This window comes from Drosophila biarmipes, chromosome 3L (assembly GCF_025231255.1).
Source record: "Drosophila biarmipes strain raj3 chromosome 3L, RU_DBia_V1.1, whole genome shotgun sequence".
Taxonomy (NCBI): domain Eukaryota; kingdom Metazoa; phylum Arthropoda; class Insecta; order Diptera; family Drosophilidae; genus Drosophila; species Drosophila biarmipes.
In genome coordinates this window covers 621,792-641,282 of record NC_066613.1, presented here as the reverse complement: position 1 = coordinate 641,282, position 19,491 = coordinate 621,792, and the positions used below count along the sequence as shown (strand labels likewise).

Genomic DNA, 19,491 nt, shown 5'->3' with positions numbered 1-19,491 from the left:
GCTCGCTGATCTCAAGTTGAGCCTCTTGAATGGAATTGACTCCTGCTACGTTCATAAAATGACAAACAGTATTGCTTGCTTTAGGGAAGTCCTTTTCTCCGTCATCGGCCAATTCTTGGAGTACGCGGAGTGCCAGAAACGGTGCAAAGTTGACTTCAAAAGGTGACGGTTTTTAGTTCGAAATGGCTAACTTCTCCTTCTTTGATCCGGAAAAAAATTCTTTGGACCTGCGTATGTTTGGAATCGACCCAGATTTGACGGTACATTTATGTAATTTCTGCACTGAACACGTATTGGAAATAACGTAACTTCAAGATCTGAACGGTTAGATCAGATTTTAGGACTGGACCGGGATGAAGAATATCGTTCAAAAAGCGTTGAATACCACGCGAAGTTTGGTGATGGTAATCTTAGGTTTGATCACCGCGTGGTTTGGAAGATAATAGCTTGGAGAACCGTAGGACGGGGGGACTTCTCTCATGTGACCCAGATCCAAATCCGAAATTTTCTGGTTTGCGTAACGGTAAAGTTACCACGTATCTCCCGCTTGCGTCTCTAGTGGTTTGGAGAAAATTTCTCTCTCAATAGGAATCGTTTTCCTTTAACCTCTTAGTTGGTATGTTTTCCACCGCCCAAAACTTAGTGAGACGTTTTTCCAAGCCCCCAATCAGCGCATCTCGTGGAATTGGGTAAGACGGTAGCTTTTTGGCCAATTCAGACAAATCGTAAGCTCCGGTTTCTAGCTGAAGGCCTGGCTTATTAGGGGCTCGAATAGAAAATGGCAGAGCCTGGTCGCCTGAGCGGATACGGTCTGAATTAATCCCGAAACTTGGGCTTGGATATGGCGGAATAGCAGCTTAATCAGATTGAACAGGCGTTCCTTAATAAACGTAGCCTCGGAAATCAAGGCTAGTAGAGCTCGAGCCCTGTAGTTTGTTCCGAGGTCTTGAATATGAAAAATGGCCGCGCCAAAAAAAGCCGCTCTAGCACCGGTTGCAAAATAGTTCTGCACACTGGGCAAATTTTCTAAACCGTTGGCGGCCCCTGTACATCTGAATTTTGTGGGCCTGCTGGAGGACAAAGTACGGAAGTTGATCCACGGGAATTGGGGTTGCCTTTATACAACGGAGTATGATGCCGCGCTAGACATGTAGAACAGCTGTGAGTGCTCGTACATTCACGCAGCTGGTGGCCTCTCGCGAAACAATTTAGGCAAATCTGTTTTTTTTTATGTAGTTCGTTCGCGCATTCACATACAGCTGCAGAAAACGCTGGCATAAGCGCACTGGATGACGGCTTGCACACAAATGGCGGTTTGCACATATATAGAATACCCACTGTACCGAAAGTACTTAAAGGGTGCGCACTGTAACACTTTGTTGCAGTGTTTACATATTTCAAAGTCCCGGTCATAAGCCCTAAGTAGCCGAAATATGAACCGATCGCTATGGCTTAGCGAAAGTGCTACCATCGGAATATAGTAAAGATCAGAGACACTTCGATCGTTGGAACGGCACCATTGCTGCTCCAACTAAATAAAAATAAACCCGAAATAAAAACTAAAACGAACGACTAAATTACTATACAACACTAGCGCTGCTGAAATAAATGTCCTGTAAGTGCTGGAAAGCCGTATCGTGGTGATGGGTTCGGTGGAATCAGGATTTTTGTTTTTTGATATCGTTGTTAAAATTTTCTAGGGTGTACCGTATGAACGTAAGAGCGTTGCTCCTTATGTACATATGTTGCAGTGTACGTATATTAAGAAGCATACATCAGGATTATATGTGTGTATGTACGGATGATGGATATGTGTGTTTGTGGGAACTTGGAAATATATGTGTGTAAACTGTAATTTTTATATTCGGAAACTATAAATTATGTGGACTATATTGTAAATGTCGCTTTTGAAGTGTTTGTAGGGTGTACCACGAAAAAAGGTACATGGGTTACTGTGCTTACGTCGCCTTACGATACGCTATGTGACTTTTTCCCTTATGTACATATATATGTTGAGATAGCCGGGCATATGTATGTACATTAATAAGCATGCATCAGCGTTATATGCGCGGCGTATGATTTGTGTATTTGTGTGAATTCGGAAATTATGTGCGTAAATAGTAATTTAAATTTGTAATTTGTAATAATTTTGGAAATAGGAAATAAAGTGGATTGCATTGTAGTATATCGTTCTAGAATCTTACGCTGGGTGTATCGCATATAGAGTTATGTGTAAGAAATTGGAAAACTCCGCCATGTAAAGGAGGGAGGCGGCTTTCCTGGATTCTGGCTATCGTTTTGTACCCGTATCGTATAAGAAGTCACTTTTTAAACTTTAAAAGAATACTTCACTTTATTGGCCATTTAGTGTAACAATGAACAATTTATCACAAATAATTTATCAAACTATAAAGTTCACTTGAATTCTGACTCTTACCCATATGATAATCTGAATGTCGATTTTAGAATCAATATGCCCACATTTATTTAGCCATTTTTGACCAAACATTTAAATGGAAGGCCCCCATTATTGTCGTTGAGCATTCACATCAAAAGGAATCAGTGAAAACTGGACTTATTGATGTGAGAATTTCATTAGATTTGAGAACACCAAGTCCTAAAACAACAAAAGCTTATTTTCTCCTCATACATTTAATTGAATATAAGCCAATAAACGGACTAGAACAACGAATTGTTTAACGTTTAGAAAATGATAAAGGATACTAATTCGATTGATGTTCAATGTTTCTTCGATAATAACAATACTGCTTTCTAAGGAAAATTCGAGTCGTATTCGAAAAAGATTCACACTTGAATAATAGTTTTTGATAAAAACCATATGTTTTTACTTTTCTAAATAAAAAATCTCAAAAGATTGCAATTGGATTAACCAATGAACATCACAACATTTATTGGCACGATGGAAAAAACAAGTTTCTGTAAACTCGAAAAAATCTAAAGAAAATTACAAATGAAAAACCGATTATTTGTAAAGGTGTGGAAAAGAAACGATTCTAGAGAAGTTTTTTGGAAGTCGTCAGCTCATCAATATTGAGGAAATGGGATGTCCATCACTAAACAGGATTAAGGAAAACCGGTTTCCATATTGCCAAACACATCTTAAGGGCAGGGCTTGTGCTTTATACATAGCATACAATATTTAGTACAACGAGTTGTTTAAAGTTAAGAAAAGAAAGATACTATTTAAATTAATGTTAAAGATAATTGGAATTGTATACGGAAAAGATCTAAGCATGAATAATAGTTTTTATAAAAAGAACCATATGTTTTTACGTTGCTAAATACAAAATCTCAAAAGATTGCAATTGGATTAACCAATAAACATCACAATATTTATTGGCAAGATGGAAAAAACAAGTTTCTGTAAACTCGAAAGGATCTGAGGACAATTACAAACTCGATAATTTGTAAGGATGAGAAAAGAAACGATCCCTAGAAAAATTTTTTGGGAGTCGTCAGCCTAACATTATCGAGGAAATGGGCTGTCCGTCACTAAACAGGTTTAAGGGAAACCGGTTTCCATATTGTCAAACACATCTTAAGGGCAGCGCTTGTGCTCTACAAAATGCATACAATATTTTGAAATTTTGTGAAAGTAGCACCAAAACAAAATCATAATTTTATATATACTACATAATTTTAAAGTTGGGACTAGACATGTATAGAGCTACAAGAAAACACGCAAAACCATAAAAAATGATTAATTGCATTATTATGCTGCAAAATAAACTTCTGACTTTTTATTTCAAGTTTAAATAGAGTTACATTTGTGAGTTGTTGCGCGGTGTTTTCAATCCCCTTTTTGGTACGTGCTAGAGATATGCAGTCATTCATCTTCTCAGTGAGAGTGCGCGTCTACAGACCTGCGTGTCTCCCCTTCATATGTTCGAGTACGAATCATGGTGAACACTATTCATTTTATAATCCAGCCTCTTGCAATTTACTGGAACGGAGCTAGAAAGTTATAATCAATATCTAGCAAAAGGTTCTTCACAATACCAAAATAGATAAGTAAATGAATTATAGCTACAAAATAATGTTCTGACTTTTTATTTCGACGTTAAATGACTGGTATGGATTATGAAAAATATTTCTTTGACTGAGGTATGTCAGCGGTCTCAATTTTAACACTAACTATCATGTTAATGAGCGTGCGTGCCTACAGACATGCGTGTGTCCTTGTTATTGCGGTCTTATATTTTTCTGACCCTTTTGTGGAATGGAGAGAATCTTTGAATCAATTTACCATTTCAATGATCTGGGGCTGAAAATATGCAATCTGAGAGATTTATTTTATTGACAATTACAAACGGAAAACAAATTATTTGTACAGGTTTTTTCACACGTGTTATGATAAAATGTTTTGTGCGAATAAAAATTCCGCAAACGGTTTAACACAGTTCGAAAAGGTACATATACAAGTATACATGTAAAATATATTTTTTTAAACGTGTTTCCTTATTTTTTAAGGTGTATTGGCCAGGGATTCCGAGGCCCCGGAAAAATGTTTACGAAAAGTGATGGCAAACAAATTGACAAAACAAAAAACTAGATTTACGAACAATAACTTTAATTCAACAGAAAACTTAAATAATACAATTTAAGTAAAATGAAGTGAAATGAAAATAAATATGTATGCATTTTAAATTCAATATTTTAATATGTGAAAACTTTTTAGAAAAATTAAAAATTTCAGTAGTGATTTCACTTAGGACGTTTTATTTGGGGGTAACAGGTCATACAACAAATGAGTATAAGGAACAATTGGAATCCTATACAATTTTCTATATAGACCGTCACTTGTTCTTCACTCCTTAAAGCTGGCATGTCACTGCGGATGCTCAAGATTATTTACAAGTGGAACTTTTTTTCGGAATTAAAGGGTATTTTGTCTGTTATATTTGGACGTGAGAAACGTACACCTCTCTCTTTTATTCAAATCTCCTTAATAGTGCCAGAAAACTAATTTTAATATTTATTTTTTCAGCTTAAAATTTTTTACTTTTTGCGAGCAGTTAAGCGGACGTGTTAAAGCTAGTAGTCAGCCGTGAAGTGGTGATCGTGATGCCCATGATAACCGTGCGCCTTCAGGCTTCTGCATGTGTTCCTTTTACTGCAGTCGGGTAAAGGACCGCTTGAATTCCTTTTATGACATGTTAATATCCATTTGGAAGAATCTTAGAATATTTATCAGTCCAACGGAACAATATATTATATATATTTTAATATTCCACATCTGAGAGGAGTTAGCCAATGTGGTGGCGATAGGGGCAATTAAGAATACTCTTTATGAACATGATAGTGACATTTCAAAGCCCATTTAAATCAGTTAATTATTTGCCAGAACCCATATATGCCAGTGAGAGGGGCAGGGGACCATTATACTACTCAAAATTTTTAAAAATAATGAGAACTGTAAATTATCTTGAAAACATACATGTTGGTTTGCACTCTATATGACTTATATAAAATGTGACTTAATTAAGTAGTAGATAATAAAACGATAAATAAGGTTTTATTGCTATCAGAAATTCCTCATGAAATCGGTTTAAATTCAAATTGAAGAGTACAGTGGAGAATCTGGATTTAGCATCTAAAGGAAGTGCACAATATGGTCCACTTAAAATAAAAAGGGAACTCTGTTAGTTTTCTGTCTTTTAAGACAGATTCCATTTTGTCGATAGAATTATTGCCTTCTAATGGAAAAATCATAGTAATGGGTTTAGTATGTTTTCTTGTATTTTAGAATCAACCAATCGAGTCTTACCATCCTTGCCTATATGTGTTAAATCAGCAATAAATCTATTTTGTTTACAAAAGGAATAAAATCATTTACTTGTTCTCTAAAAATTTGGGGTGCGTTTATTAACCAAAAATGTAATTGTAAAAATTCAATTTTTACACCCTTGCAGAGGGTATAATGAATTCAGTCAGAAGTTTGCAAGTTTTGATCAGCGTCACTAGACGAGTTGATCTAGCCATGTCCGCCTGTCTGTTTGTCCGTCCGTTTGTCCGTTTCTACGCAACCTAGTCTCTCAGATTTGAAGTTATCGGGCTGAAACTTTCCCAAAAGTCTTATTTCTATTGCAGGTAGTATATAAGTGGGATCGGACAAGTATATCTTACAGCACCCATAGGAACCATCGGTGAAAGTAAAAAAAAAAATTGCAAGGGTATAGAAACTTCGGCTTGCCGAAGCTAACTTCGTTTCTCCGCTTCTGTTTGAAGCGGAGAATGTCGATTTGAGGCTTTGTTTAAAGAATGGAAAAAAGTTCTTTGCCCAAAGTTGTTTATAAATTGGGCAAGGGCCCCTAAGTAATGTGTCATATAACCCCCCCATTCTAAATTGAATTGTCTCTATTCATTGGAACTGATGGGTATAATGAATGTAGCTAATTAATCAATTCGACATTAATATTTTCCTCTACAGTATTTTTATTGTCGGGGATATTAGTTTCCGGTTGTATTTCAATTTGAATTTGTCGTGGTTTGAATATTAAGAATTTTCTATATTTAATTAAAAGCATGGTAATTAAATATAAAAATGCGATTATTATCAATATTAATGTAATTAGTATTTGAGTTTGTTTAATTTGAATAAAAGGATTTAGAACGTTAAAATTATCGAATGAGAGTTCCGATAAAACAAGAATCTTCTGGGTTTAATGTGCAATAGTTGTTAAATAATAACATCTTAAAATTAGACATTACATAAAACATATTTTTACATTTTGCGACATGATTATTGATAAACAATTTTCCATCAGTGTGCGAAATGGAAATTAAGTTGTAAATTTCACAACGATCAATAATTATAGGGTATTTAATATATATAATAATAATATCTTGGTGCAAAGCGATTTTAAATTAAGATATATCCAATAGATCAGTAATAATAATAATAATCATCATTGTTTAAAATTCTTGTGTTGAAAACATCTATTTTTGCTAATGTAATTGTGTCCATTAAATTCATAAGATCGTATGTCAGCAAACGAAGGCGGTCTTTCTAAGTGGAATTTCTTGATCTATAAAGGCGGTTTTAAAGTTGTCAGATAGAGTTTTTATTTCTTTAAATATTTTTTAATTAATAATGAATTGATCGTTATTGTTTTTTTTTTTTCAAATCATTAATTTTATTTTGAACTGTTATGAAATCATCATGATCTGGTGTTCCTGCTATCCATTTCCAGGATGAGGACTTCTTTGGTATCCTTGTAAAGAAAGAAATCATGGTTTGTGTAATCCATAATTTCGGATTTGGTTGAAGCTACCAGCAATAATAAGTACATTATTGAAATCATTATCTGGAATTTAATATATATATATGGACGTTGATGCACTTCGAACAGTACAAACAAGTGGCCCAACGACACCAAGCACGTGCTTGTTACGCGCGGGGGCCTTTTATCAATTTGGGCAAAAAATGCGAGTTCGCGAGGAAGATACATACATAAATCAAATAGAGACGGGACACAAATGACAATATAAAGCATAACTAAGAATTAAGCAAATGAGTTAAAATATTAGTTTTTAATACCGGGATAGATGTTGAAATGCAAATTAAATGATAAAGTTTATTATAGTTATTACATAGAACGCGAAAGGGCTCGTGCAGACAAAAATTTGATGTACATCGTGGCAAATTTAGAGGATAATAAATTCGTGTTAGTCTAACGGGAACGTTGAATGTTAGGCGGTTTAAAAGTTCTGCAGAATCAATGTCACCTCTTATAAGATTTTGTATAAAAAAAATACCAAGCATTGTTCTACAATTTACAAGTGTAGGTAAATTAAGCAATTGTAATCTACTCTCGTAGGAAGCAAGCCTTACATTTTGATCCCAGTTCAAACTACGCAGGGCAAATAAAAGAAATTTTTTTGTACCGACTCAATACGGTCGATGTGCCTTTGATATTGTGGACTCCAAACCGACGAACAATATTCCAAAATAGGACGGACAAGGGAGGTAAATAATAATTTGGTCGTATAAGGGTCATCAAATTCTTTTGACCAACGCTTTATAAACCCAAGAACAGTTATGGCTTTGTTAACAGTGGACATAATGTGGCAGTCAAATTTAAGTTTAGGGTCAAGAAGAACACCTAAATCGTTAACTGAATAAATACGGTCAAGTGACGTATTTTTAAGAAAGTAACTGATAAACGTAGGAGTACCCCTATAAAAAGTCATAACGTTGCATTTTAGGCAGTTCAAATTAAAAAGGTTGTACTCACACCATCCATGAAAACAATCAATATCCGACTGTAAGTTAAATCCCGACGCTATATCATTATATGATAAACAAAGCTTAACATCATCAGCATACATTAGTACACGAGAATGTGTTATGATTGAGGGAAGATCGTTAATAAACAAAGTAAACAGCAAAGGGCCCAAATGACTACCCTGAGGCACTCCAGTTGTCACGTAGATCAATTTTGAAACAGCATTCTTGAATATAACCGTCTGAGTCCTACCATTCAAGTAACTTGAAATCCACGATAATAGATTACCAGAAAACCCAAGCTGATCTAATTTAAATAAAAGAAGTGAGTGGTTAACGGAGTCAAAGGCCTTACTAAAATCTGTATATACAATGTCAGTCTGCATTTTTTTCTTAAACCCATTTATTACAATAGATGACAATTCAAGAAGGATGGTGGTGGTCGATCTTCGCTTAACAAAACCATGCTGACACGGTGATATAAGCGAGGAACATAAATGTTGCAAATGAGAAGTGATAATGCGTTCAAATGCTTTAGAAATACCTCTATAATTTTGGGCATCTGCCTTCGTACCTTTTTTATGGAGTGGAATAATAAAATAGGCCTTCCAGATAGAAGGAAAAACTGATGATGAAATAGACAAATTAAAAAGTTTAAGAATCGGTTTACAAATGGTTGACGCACAAAACTTAAGCACACATCCAGGAAGTCCATCTGGACCGGGAGAAAATGTTGGCGTTGTTGTTGCTAAATCTCTTACGAGAGAGCTTTCGGTGATTACAGGAGAGAGAGAGAGATTTGCCCTATTTAATGGATTAGGGTAGTTAGAATTTGACCAAGCTGTCGAACTATGAGTAGTTTGGAAAAACTCAGCAAATAAATCAGCTCCTTCAGAATCCGTCGATGCCTCCATTGAGTTTAGACGTACCGATGAAGGCAATGCAGATGCCTTCCGCTTGGCATTAACAAAATTGTAAAACTGTTTCGGATCGTTTGAAAATACAAATTTACATCGACTTAGATACATAGAGTAGCAATGACTGTTGAGAACATTAAAATCTGTTCAAGCCACAACATATTTCGAAAAATCTGCTGGTCTATCCGATTTTTTATACTTTTTATAAGTGTTAGATTTAAGGTTTTTAAGTCTTTGAAAAAAAACCCATCAGGTACGCATTCATTAAAAAAACGTATTTAAGACTGTATAGAATAGTTCAGTGGCACTTTCAATGTCTGTACAATTGTACAAGTCTGTCCAATTATAATGAGAAATCATATCGTTAAGTTTATTATAGTTACATTTACGAAAACATCTCATTATAGTTTGAGAAACTAAAGGAGAGAGGGTATCAGAGCAGGGGAGGCAAATTGTCAGTTCCATAGTAGGATGATATGAGTCTTCAGGTACAACAAGAGCGTCAATTCTACATACTGTGATTTCAGACGGGTCTGAAACAAACACAAGATCTAATTGTCTTCTTAAGGAATTTTTTATAAACCTTACTTGCTGTAACGATAATTCTAAAAGGCCATCCACAAAATCATGGGCGGATAACGGCATAGCGACAAATGAGTCAGTAAGAGGAGACCAAGAAATATCAGGTAGGTTAAAGTCACCTAAAACAATCAAAAGGTCTCTGTTAGAAAGAAGAGATAAAACAGATTATATTGCAGACAGATGGTGCTCATAAATTACTAGGTCAGCGCCAGGTGGAATATAAGAACATGTAACAGATAAGGATTGCAAAGAAACTTTTACACTTAGAAATTCAATTTCATTGGGTATATGAATGAGAATTCTTTCAGATGCTAGGCTAAAGGTAACGGCAATCAGGACACCGTAAAACATTAAAAATGTCAGGCGGAGCAAATATTTTAAAAGAAGATATCCTAGGAGCATATGCAATATCTTCGGATGGGAATTTTTCACGTATAAATTCCAGAACATCCTCAGATGTGGTATCTGGGGTGAATCTAGAAACAAATAATTGCTTCCTTTGTGGAACAACTGAAAGTTTCTTACGCTCCCCAGCCGCAGTCTGAACCTCACTAAGCTAAGATCCAGGATCGGTGCCTACAGTACCTATAGGAACGGTCGGCACTGATTTCTTTGACTTATCCAGTTCAGAAGCTTTTAGTCCGGAAACATGGGCTACACTCGAGCTAGCTGTATCCATACGCACAGTTGGTTCGCTTAACCCTGTGTCGACAGGAACTGCAGCTACCAAGTTCGGATTTGGGTTGGATTCCATGGTGGTATTAACGACGGTTAGGCTGGCTTTTTTGAGTTCACCTTTAATGCAACATGAAATTTCTGTTAAAGTAGAGTGTGCCCTTTCAATTGGTCCGTGGGAAGTACTATATCTAAATATATTCCATTTCTTTGTGCAAAAGATTTAAATTGGGATGAAGAAAAACTTGGTTCGTTATCTACCATCAAGGTTTTGGCTAATGGGAATTGTTGTAGAATCTCTGAAACTTTGTTTTCTATATCTAATTTATTTGAAATTTCTTTTGCGACTAAAAATTTTGAATATGAATCTATTGTGTCCTCGACAATGTTCTGTTATTATAAGCGATCTGTCTTCAGCGTTTTCTACGTCTTGGACAAATAATCTGGTAATCCGATTGTTATATTAAGTGGAATGTATTTCTTTAAGAGAGTTGTTAAATTTCCGGAGTGTCATACTCTATTATATGTCTAGTATTTCCGAACACGTTAATCGACTCAAGTATTGTATACCTCCCCGTTGCTACTAGCAATTGTTGCTTATACTGGTTTAAGGGTTTTCGGGTTTCTTGTATAACATTGTCAAAACTACTTTCTGCTGAATGCTGAGTGTTTTGATCTGAGACCGACTCGATACTTTCTGTTAAGTTATTAATTTGTATCCTAGATAATGAATCTGCAACACCATTTGTTGCTCCTGGCTTATAAATAATTTTTAGAGAATAACTTTCAATGAAAGAATACCATCTTTTCATTTCAATATTAGGGTTCTTTTGGGAAATTGAAAATGAAAGGAGTACACAGATCATCAGTGTAGATTTCAATGTTGTTAACTCCATATAAATAATTTCGTTACTATACTCTATAGCTAACAGTTCCTTCTTATTAGTAGCATATTGTTGTTCAGTTTTTGTGAAAGTTTTTTATATGAAAGTAATTGGTTTAAATAATTTTTAGAGAATAACTTTCAATGAAAGAATACCATCTTTTCATTTCAATATTAGGGTTCTTTTGAGAAATTGAAAATGGAAGGGGTACACAGATCATCAGTGTAGATTTCAATGTTGTTAACTCCATATAAATAATTTCGTTACTATACTCTATAGCTAAAAGTTCCTTCTTATTAGTAGCATATTGTTGTTCAGTTTTTGTGAAAGTTTTTTATATGAAAGTAATTGGTTTTCCTTCCTGAGAAAGAACCGCACCAAAAACTAAATTTGGCGCATCGGTAGTTAAAGTAATTTTTTTATTATAATCTGGTTGAACTAACTCTACTTGTGCGATTAAATTATTTTTGAGCTCGTTGAAAGCTCGTACAGCTGGCTCATCCAACTGTATTGAAGTTTTGCGGGATGCCTTTTTTGATACTTTTCCATTTTGGCCTTCTAAATATTTCGTTAGTGCCTTAATTTTGGCGTAAGTTTTGAACAAATTTTCTGTAGTATCCTGTAAGGCCTAGGAATCTTCTAAGATATCGAATATTTTTAGGGGTTGGATATTTTACGATTGTGGAAATTTTTTCGGGATCGGTTTCCAATTTGAAGAACTTTGATTTTTCTATCGAAATTTTCATGTTTGCGTTCAGCAAAATGTTAATTATAACAATTAAATCTTTATAATGCTATTTAATTGTTGTTGAGAAAATGAATTCTTGATAATGTATTAGGTGAAATGTATTCTTTTAAGAGAGTTATTAAATTTTCCATCCATCGCTCTTTGGAATATTCTAGGGGTGTTTGTTAACCCAAATGGCATTCTCAGGAATTCGTATTTTCCATTATTTATTGAGATTGAGGTTTTTTGAATGGCTGTTTCATTCATCAGAATTTGGTGGAATCCTGATTCCAAATCAATTGTGGAAAAGTATTTAGCCTTCCCGAGGTTTGACAAAATTACGGAAGGATCCTGCATTGGATTTTTATCCGGTATGGTGTTTTCGTTAAGTTTCTTATAATCAATTACTAGTCTAAGTTTTGGAGTTCCATCTTCGTTAAAACACTTTTTTGGTACGACTAATACTGGGGAATTATAAGGGCTACTGCTTGGCTTTATAATTTCTTCTTTAGGCATTCTGGCGATTTCAGAATTTACAAAATCTGAGGCTGATAGAGCAGAAGGGTATTGCCTACTATAAATAGCCCTATCATTTTCAGTATTTATATTACCGCGTATGCCAGTCCTAAAAGGAATCTGCATATTTATTTTGGAATGTTCTTTATTAATAATATTTAATATTTGGTCTCCCAAATCTTTTCTTTGATATGAGGATGAATTCTGTATATTGTTAATTTTTTCTGTATATAGTTCATTTTTGTTCTTATAAATTCCTGTTTTAATATAATAAAAGTTGCCCCCGTATCAATTAATATCTTTAATTTTTTATTTATTTTATTATCCGGTCTTATTATGTAGGGTAGGCCTACGCCTGAGTTTGCCATGAAAAATGGTCCTCTTCAATGTTGTTCGACCTCATAGTCTTGTTAGCCGGTTGGTTAACAGTTCCTGTTTGTACTCTTATATTTTGGGGTTGCTCCTGTTGTGTGTTTCGATTCTTTTAGTTTGATTCCATTTATTATATCCCTGATTAATACTATTATGGGGTCTATTTGGCATCTGGATTACTTTGTTGTTGTCTAAGAGAGTTCCACTGATTTTGTTGGTCATTATTAAATCTTCCCTGATTCCAGGTATTGTTTCTATTTTGATTAAAATTGTTATAATTATTTCTGTTTTGATTATTTGCTTGATTAAACCTTAAGTTATTAGTATGTCTTTGATTATTATTATTATTGTTATATTGTCTTGGTTTGTTATTTGAGTTTTGTTGCCCATATAAATTTGACTCATTAGTCATGCGTTGTGATGATATAAAAATTTTCGCAAATTGGGTCCTCAAATTGTTGCTATCAATGCGTTCGGTAAATCGGTTGGATTCATTGAAAATATTACATCTGAGATATGAACACTCGTAGTGCTGTCTTTCTATGTTTTTCATTAAGTTCAGATGTAATTGGCCTATTCCTCCCATATGTCATAATGGTTTTGTTTATCAAAAGAGTTAATTTTGTTTTTACCAAATTATAAAATTCCATAACTGATAATTTCCATTGACTTAATACACTTAAGTCCTGTTCTAAAATATGTATAGGTCGCTTGTCACTAAAAACAAAATCTAGTCTTGCCATTATGGCGTCAAAATTCATTACGGTTCCATTATGAGCTAAAGCATCATTGGCAATGCCTGTAATTTTCTTTCAAAGAATAGATAGTGCCTAAAAGCATTTTTCACTTCCCCTTTTGTATTGTCCCATTGCTATTTCCGCCGATTCTCTCCAGCTAACATAACTATCTTTTTCGCTATTTTATTCTCGAACCGACTTAATGTTTTCATAAGAAGTATCGCACCTTACGTTTGGATCAACAGCTTCCACCTTGAATTCCTCAACCTTCTTTATATTGTGATTTAATTGCGTCCTTAATCTCGCGATTTCATTCCTTAAAAGACTCAATTCATTATTAACTTATAAATTAACTAATTAATTTGTGCTAATAAATCGCTTACATTAACCATCTGGCTGCTAAAAGCCACTGCAGGTTAGGGTGGAGTTAGGTTAGAATATTTTCAAAGTCGTTGATTAACTCTTCCACCTTGTTTGTTTTTATTTAAAATTTTTTTTTGAACTATATTCTTATATATATAAAACTATAAATAAACAGCTCGATATTTGTTCTTCTTAGTTTCCTTGGATATGGGATGTTTTATTTTTGCCTGATGATCCTGTTTGAGTTCTTCTTATAGCGAGGGATGGCCCTTAGCTCTTCCTGTAATTTATTTCCGTGAAGCGAGGGATGGCCCTCAGCTCTTCCTTTAATTTATTTCTCGGCCCTTCCTTGTTTTGATGAATTTTTATTTTATTTTTAATTAATTTTTGATTTTTAAATATTTTTTTTCTTTATTTTTGTTAAATATTTGTTTTTGAGGGTAATGGTTTTTTTGAGCAGTGTGTTTTTTGTTACTATCACTAAATAAAGGATTGTTGTAAACAAAGGGGGATTATTGCACGATGTCATCGGTTAGGTTTTTGAGCGGCTCGAATTCCCTTTTTGTTTTCGAAAACTGTTTGTTTTAAAACGTATTTCAGGATTTTTTTAAATAGCACCGCCTCACGTTGGACGCCAATTAAATTAAAGCTTAGTGAACTTTTTTAAAATATATTTTTTTTTTTTTTGTTAATTCTTATTCTTACTGCTCGCGAAATTCAAGTTGTCGACCGATAAATTCGCTTTCAAAAACGGACTGCCTAACTTTGGTTTAATAATCCATAATCAAACCTCGGCTTAAGAGATTTATCTCAAAAATCTGATTGAGAGAATCATCCAAAAGAGTCGAAAAATAGGTTGATGAAATTTGTTAATTAAACTTGAAATTGAAATTTTGCAGAATTAAAATCGATGTTTACGTTAGCGGGATTGGGGCTCCCTTTTTGGGGACCTGGTGTTTACAATATCGGCTTGGATGTTTACAGAAACCGTTTGAAGCGGAGAGTGTGGCTTTGTTTAAAGAATGGAAAAAAGCTCTTGGCTCAAAGTTGTTTATAAATTGGGCAAGGGCCCCTAAGTAATGTGTCATATAACTTGCATGTGGAAAATTTTTTTTAGAGCAATAAGAATAAGCCAAAACATATTTTAACATACAAACCTTTCCTATTATAATAGATGTAAGATAACAAAATTTCGATTTTTTAAGCTTTCAATCATTCTTTGTTATAATGCTTTAACTAATATAAATATACTAAATTTATTTTTTGACAGTCCTGGTATGACTACAAGCTTCGTTGGGAACCAAAAGAATACGGTGGAGTTCACATGTTACATGTACCGTCTGATCATATATGGAGGCCAGATATTGTTCTCTATAATAAGTGAGTAATCCAAAGATGGTTTAATAGTTTATATGAAATGAGGTCTGTAAGGCAGTTAAGATAAGTTAGTATTACTTGATTAGGTCTAATTTTTGGGTACTTCGATACAAACATGGGTTGAATGGGATTGTTTAAAGACGATATTAGTAGAATACTTGGCCTTGTTGTAAAGATAGCGCATTCGACTATAGCGCTCTCTCTTGATTTAATTTTCCTTTGTGGACAGCAGTACATCTAGTAACAAAATGCAGTTGGGGTGTGCGAAAGCAAAGTTGAAAAACTGAAAAAACATGATGTACCTTTATCAAAGCGTTTGTATCCAAAATCCAAATTTAATTTTCCTTAAATTTTAAGGGTTCTCGGACTCAAGACCAGAAAATACGTTTTTTGGTTTAAACGCCCTTTGGCACACTTTAACATTTTTAACCAATTCTCAACGAATCAGATAGGGTTGTTATGAAAGGACCATAGGTTATATACTACTTTCACTAAATATTTTTTATTATTTAAGCCCATATCAAGAAAATAAGTAAGCTTTGGAAAGCCGAAGAAGATAAATCCGTACCCTTTTTACAAACAAAAATTCAGAAATCTTAAACTATTTATTACGTTCAGATTATAAGAGATAATAATCCTTTTATCTATATATCCTTTATCAGAATCACTATCCGAGTCAATCTAACCATGTCCGTCTGTCCCAATGAACGCAGAGATTTCGAAAACTATTAGAGCTCCAATTTGGAATTTACAGCCAAGGTTTGTTTCCGCAGGTTGCTATGCCTGCTCTGCCGTTCACAAAACGACCAAAACTATGGCTCTTTTTTACCTGAAAGGCATTTTTCTCGTAAATACCTATCGAATGAAACAAAAAAAAAAAAAACCGTCCACGTGCTTCAAAAATTTTTCAATTATACCGCTGATATCTCAAAAAATACGCTAACCAAAAAAATTTTTGCCACGCCCACACTAAAGTGCACAAACCGCGCAAAATCGTTTTTATAGCATATAAAGAATTTTGACTGAAAAATATTTATGTCATGTATACCTGTAGCTTGCCCTACTAAAAATTTGACACGCCCACTGAAACGCTTAAAATCTTTTGCCTCTCACATTACTATGTATTGAAATCTCGTATTGCTGCTCGTATATCGTCATCTCCCTTCTACTCCCTTTAGCTAAGTAACGGGTATCTGATAGTCGAGGCAATCGACTATTCAATAAAATTCAGTTATCATTTTGTACATAAACTAACTTTCATCGCTACACCTTCTAAGTTGAACCTCAAACGCTCATAGTACAGCACTCTACAAGCTATTATTATTATTTACCTGCGACATTGGCCCAGTACGAAATCATTACTCCCGCCGGCGGACAAATAAAAGTGTACGTTTTTTGAGATTGATAAATTACTAACATATAAAACCGTCTACATTCATCATCCACTGGCCTGCAGTTCTCATTGATAACGATTGTTCCCGTTGTAACCACAGTAACGAATATTCAGCCAATGTTTGAAGATCCTAACATCATATCATACATACAAGATGCATGCATTTACAACTTATACAATTAGAATAATCCAGGTCGCATTTTTATTTCCGTTACTCGTAGAGTAAAAAGCTACACTATTTTCGTCGAAAAGTATGTAAAAATTAAAAGTATTTACATCAGATCATTAGCCGAATCGATCTAGCCATGTCTGTCTTGCCCATCTATCTAATGAAAACTTAAATCTCGGAAACTATAACCTTGCAGAGGGTATAATGATTTCAGTCAGAAGTCTACATATATATTCTTGATTAGCGTCACAAGACGAGTCGATCTAGCCATGGCCGTCTGTCCGTCCGTTTCTATGCAAATTAGTCTCTCAGTTTTAAAGCTATCGGGCTGAAACTTTCCAAAAAGTCTTCTTTCTATTGCAGGTAGTATATAAGTCGGAACCACAACTATATCTTATAGCTCCCATAGAAACTATCGGGGAAAAAAATTTTAAAAAAATTATACCCTCGGTGTTTTTTAACATATAACCTTCTAAGCTTGGATATAACATTTTTAAATTAGTTCTGAATTTCGAATTAAATTTTATCAAAATCGGACGACTATATCATATAGCTCCCATTGGACCAATCGGAAAATAAGTGGTAAAATAATATGGAAAAATTATATCCTCAGTGTTTCTTGACTTATAACCTCCAACGCATGGAAATAACATTTTTTATTTGATTTTGAATTTCGAGTTAAATTTTATCAAAATCGGACGACTATATCATATAGCTCGATCGGTTCTTTTGAGGTTTCTTGGCAAGGAGTAGCTCATAGTCCTGTTAAAAGCAGCCTTGCGCATGTTTTATACAAATAAGGAAACTCATGTGATCAGCTCTTCGAATAGATGAGCCTGATTTACATCAGCCAAATAGTTGGTCTTGACTTCTCCTTGAATGCTTTTGTCAGAAAGAGATAAGCCAAATCTTGAGTCGTTCAACTTTACCTTGTACTGATCCTTGTCCCGTAGCCATAAAGGTCCATTCCACCACAGATGGAAGTCGATCAGGTCAGCAGCCATCAGACCCCTGGTAGCGCAGTCAGCTGGGTTTGATATGGAGTCTACGTGACACCAGGACTTCCTGGGAAATGTTTTTAGTTGGGCTGGCGCGTACGATAACCAGGATAGCACGATAGATTAGTCTGACCAGGCAAAAACAGCAATGTTCTTGTGGCGTAGTCCAGAAGAAATATAAGCTGGCTGAAATGAAGTGCTGCGCAAAGTTCGAGGCGTGGCAATGATTGCTGTTTCAGTGAAGCCAACCTTGTTTTCGCAGCCACCAGGGACACCGAGATGGAGCCATCGTCGTTAGTTACTCTGCTGTACACCACAGCAGCATACGCCTTGGTTGAAGCATCCAAAAATCCTTTGAGCTCGATGTTATCTGCCTCATTGGCAACGAAGCTTTGTAGTTTGAACTTTTGTAGAGTGTCTAGATCTTTCCTCCACTTCAGCCAGATGTCCACTAGTTTAGTTGGGAGTGGGTCATCCCAATCCAAGTTCAAGAGTTAAAGTTTTTGGAAAATAATCTTAAGCTAGATGACAACGGGTGCCAAGAGCCCGAGAGGATGAAATATCCTCGAGACGTCGGACAAGACTTGACTTGGTGCAATCAGTATTTGCTGCTAAGCCTACGTTGTAAGCTAGAATATCTTTCCCAAGATGCCAGTACAGACCAACTTAACTTAACTGACTACAATTGTGCATCGGTATCATCCGTATGTAAGAATGAGATATTGGATACCCATTTCACGAGTTCAAGATTTGCGCACGACATCAGCTGAATTAATTCGTTTCGGTTTCGAAGTAGCTCATCCTTACTGTTTGACCCAGTAAGAACGTCATCGACATAAAAATCCTCCAGTAGGATTTTTGGAGCGTTAGGGTATTCATCCCGATGATCCTCAACGAGTTGTTCCAGCACTCTCAAAACGATTTTCTGGTAATTTGTGTGCCTTTCGTTAACCCATATTTGGCGGAACATTTTAACGATGTCCGCTGAGTATGCGTACTTGTACATACGAAAACTTAGGCACACAGCAAATAGATCACGTTGGATACTGGGCCCTGTGTGTCATTTAAGCCCTTACCACTTGCAGCTTTCAGTCTGATTTCCAACAGCAATGTCCACTGGCGGCACCTCTCGCATGTGCCCCAGGTTGATATACCCGCATGAAGTAAACGTACTCTGTCCGCAGCTGCTCGTTTTGTTGTGTACGTCGCCCTACCGATTTGAAGCGCCTTAAAGCTCGATGCGGAGTGCCTCCGAATTCAGGATTTTCCGCGTTGAATTGAAGTTCCACGACATACTTCCCACTTTAATCGCGACTGTGGGTGGCGAAAAAGTGTTTCTCGACCTTTTCATCTTCCGGTTCTGCTTTTGTGCTGCTTTGAACATTCTTTAGTTCCCAAAACTTCTGTAGACAATCTTGTCGTAGTCGCAGTAAGTGCAACAGCGTTGCTTGCGTTCGATGTGATGAGTGAGGTGATAACCAATCCGAATACCGACGAAATGGCGATAAGATTACCCTTATTGTCGTACATCTT

At 35.3% G+C, this 19,491-nt stretch overlaps 1 protein-coding gene across 18 annotated transcripts in view; it reads left to right on the top strand.

Moving 5' to 3' along the window:
• Positions 1-19,491, top strand: part of LOC108035863 (acetylcholine receptor subunit alpha-like) — a 604,633-nt gene that overhangs the window by 129,082 nt on the left and 456,060 nt on the right. For 16 of the 18 annotated variants that reach the window (XR_007763683.1, XR_007763682.1, XM_050886180.1 and 13 more), the window contains exon 4: positions 15,292-15,401. Coding sequence is in view for 15 of the 18 variants with exons in the window: in XM_050886180.1 (XP_050742137.1) it covers positions 15,292-15,401 (110 nt within the window). In the remaining 3 variants the exon portion in view is untranslated. Of the gene's footprint in view, positions 1-3,988; positions 4,007-15,291; positions 15,402-19,491 lie in introns of those variants that run through there. The other 2 variants (XM_050886181.1, XM_050886183.1) reach the window with 2 other exon arrangements.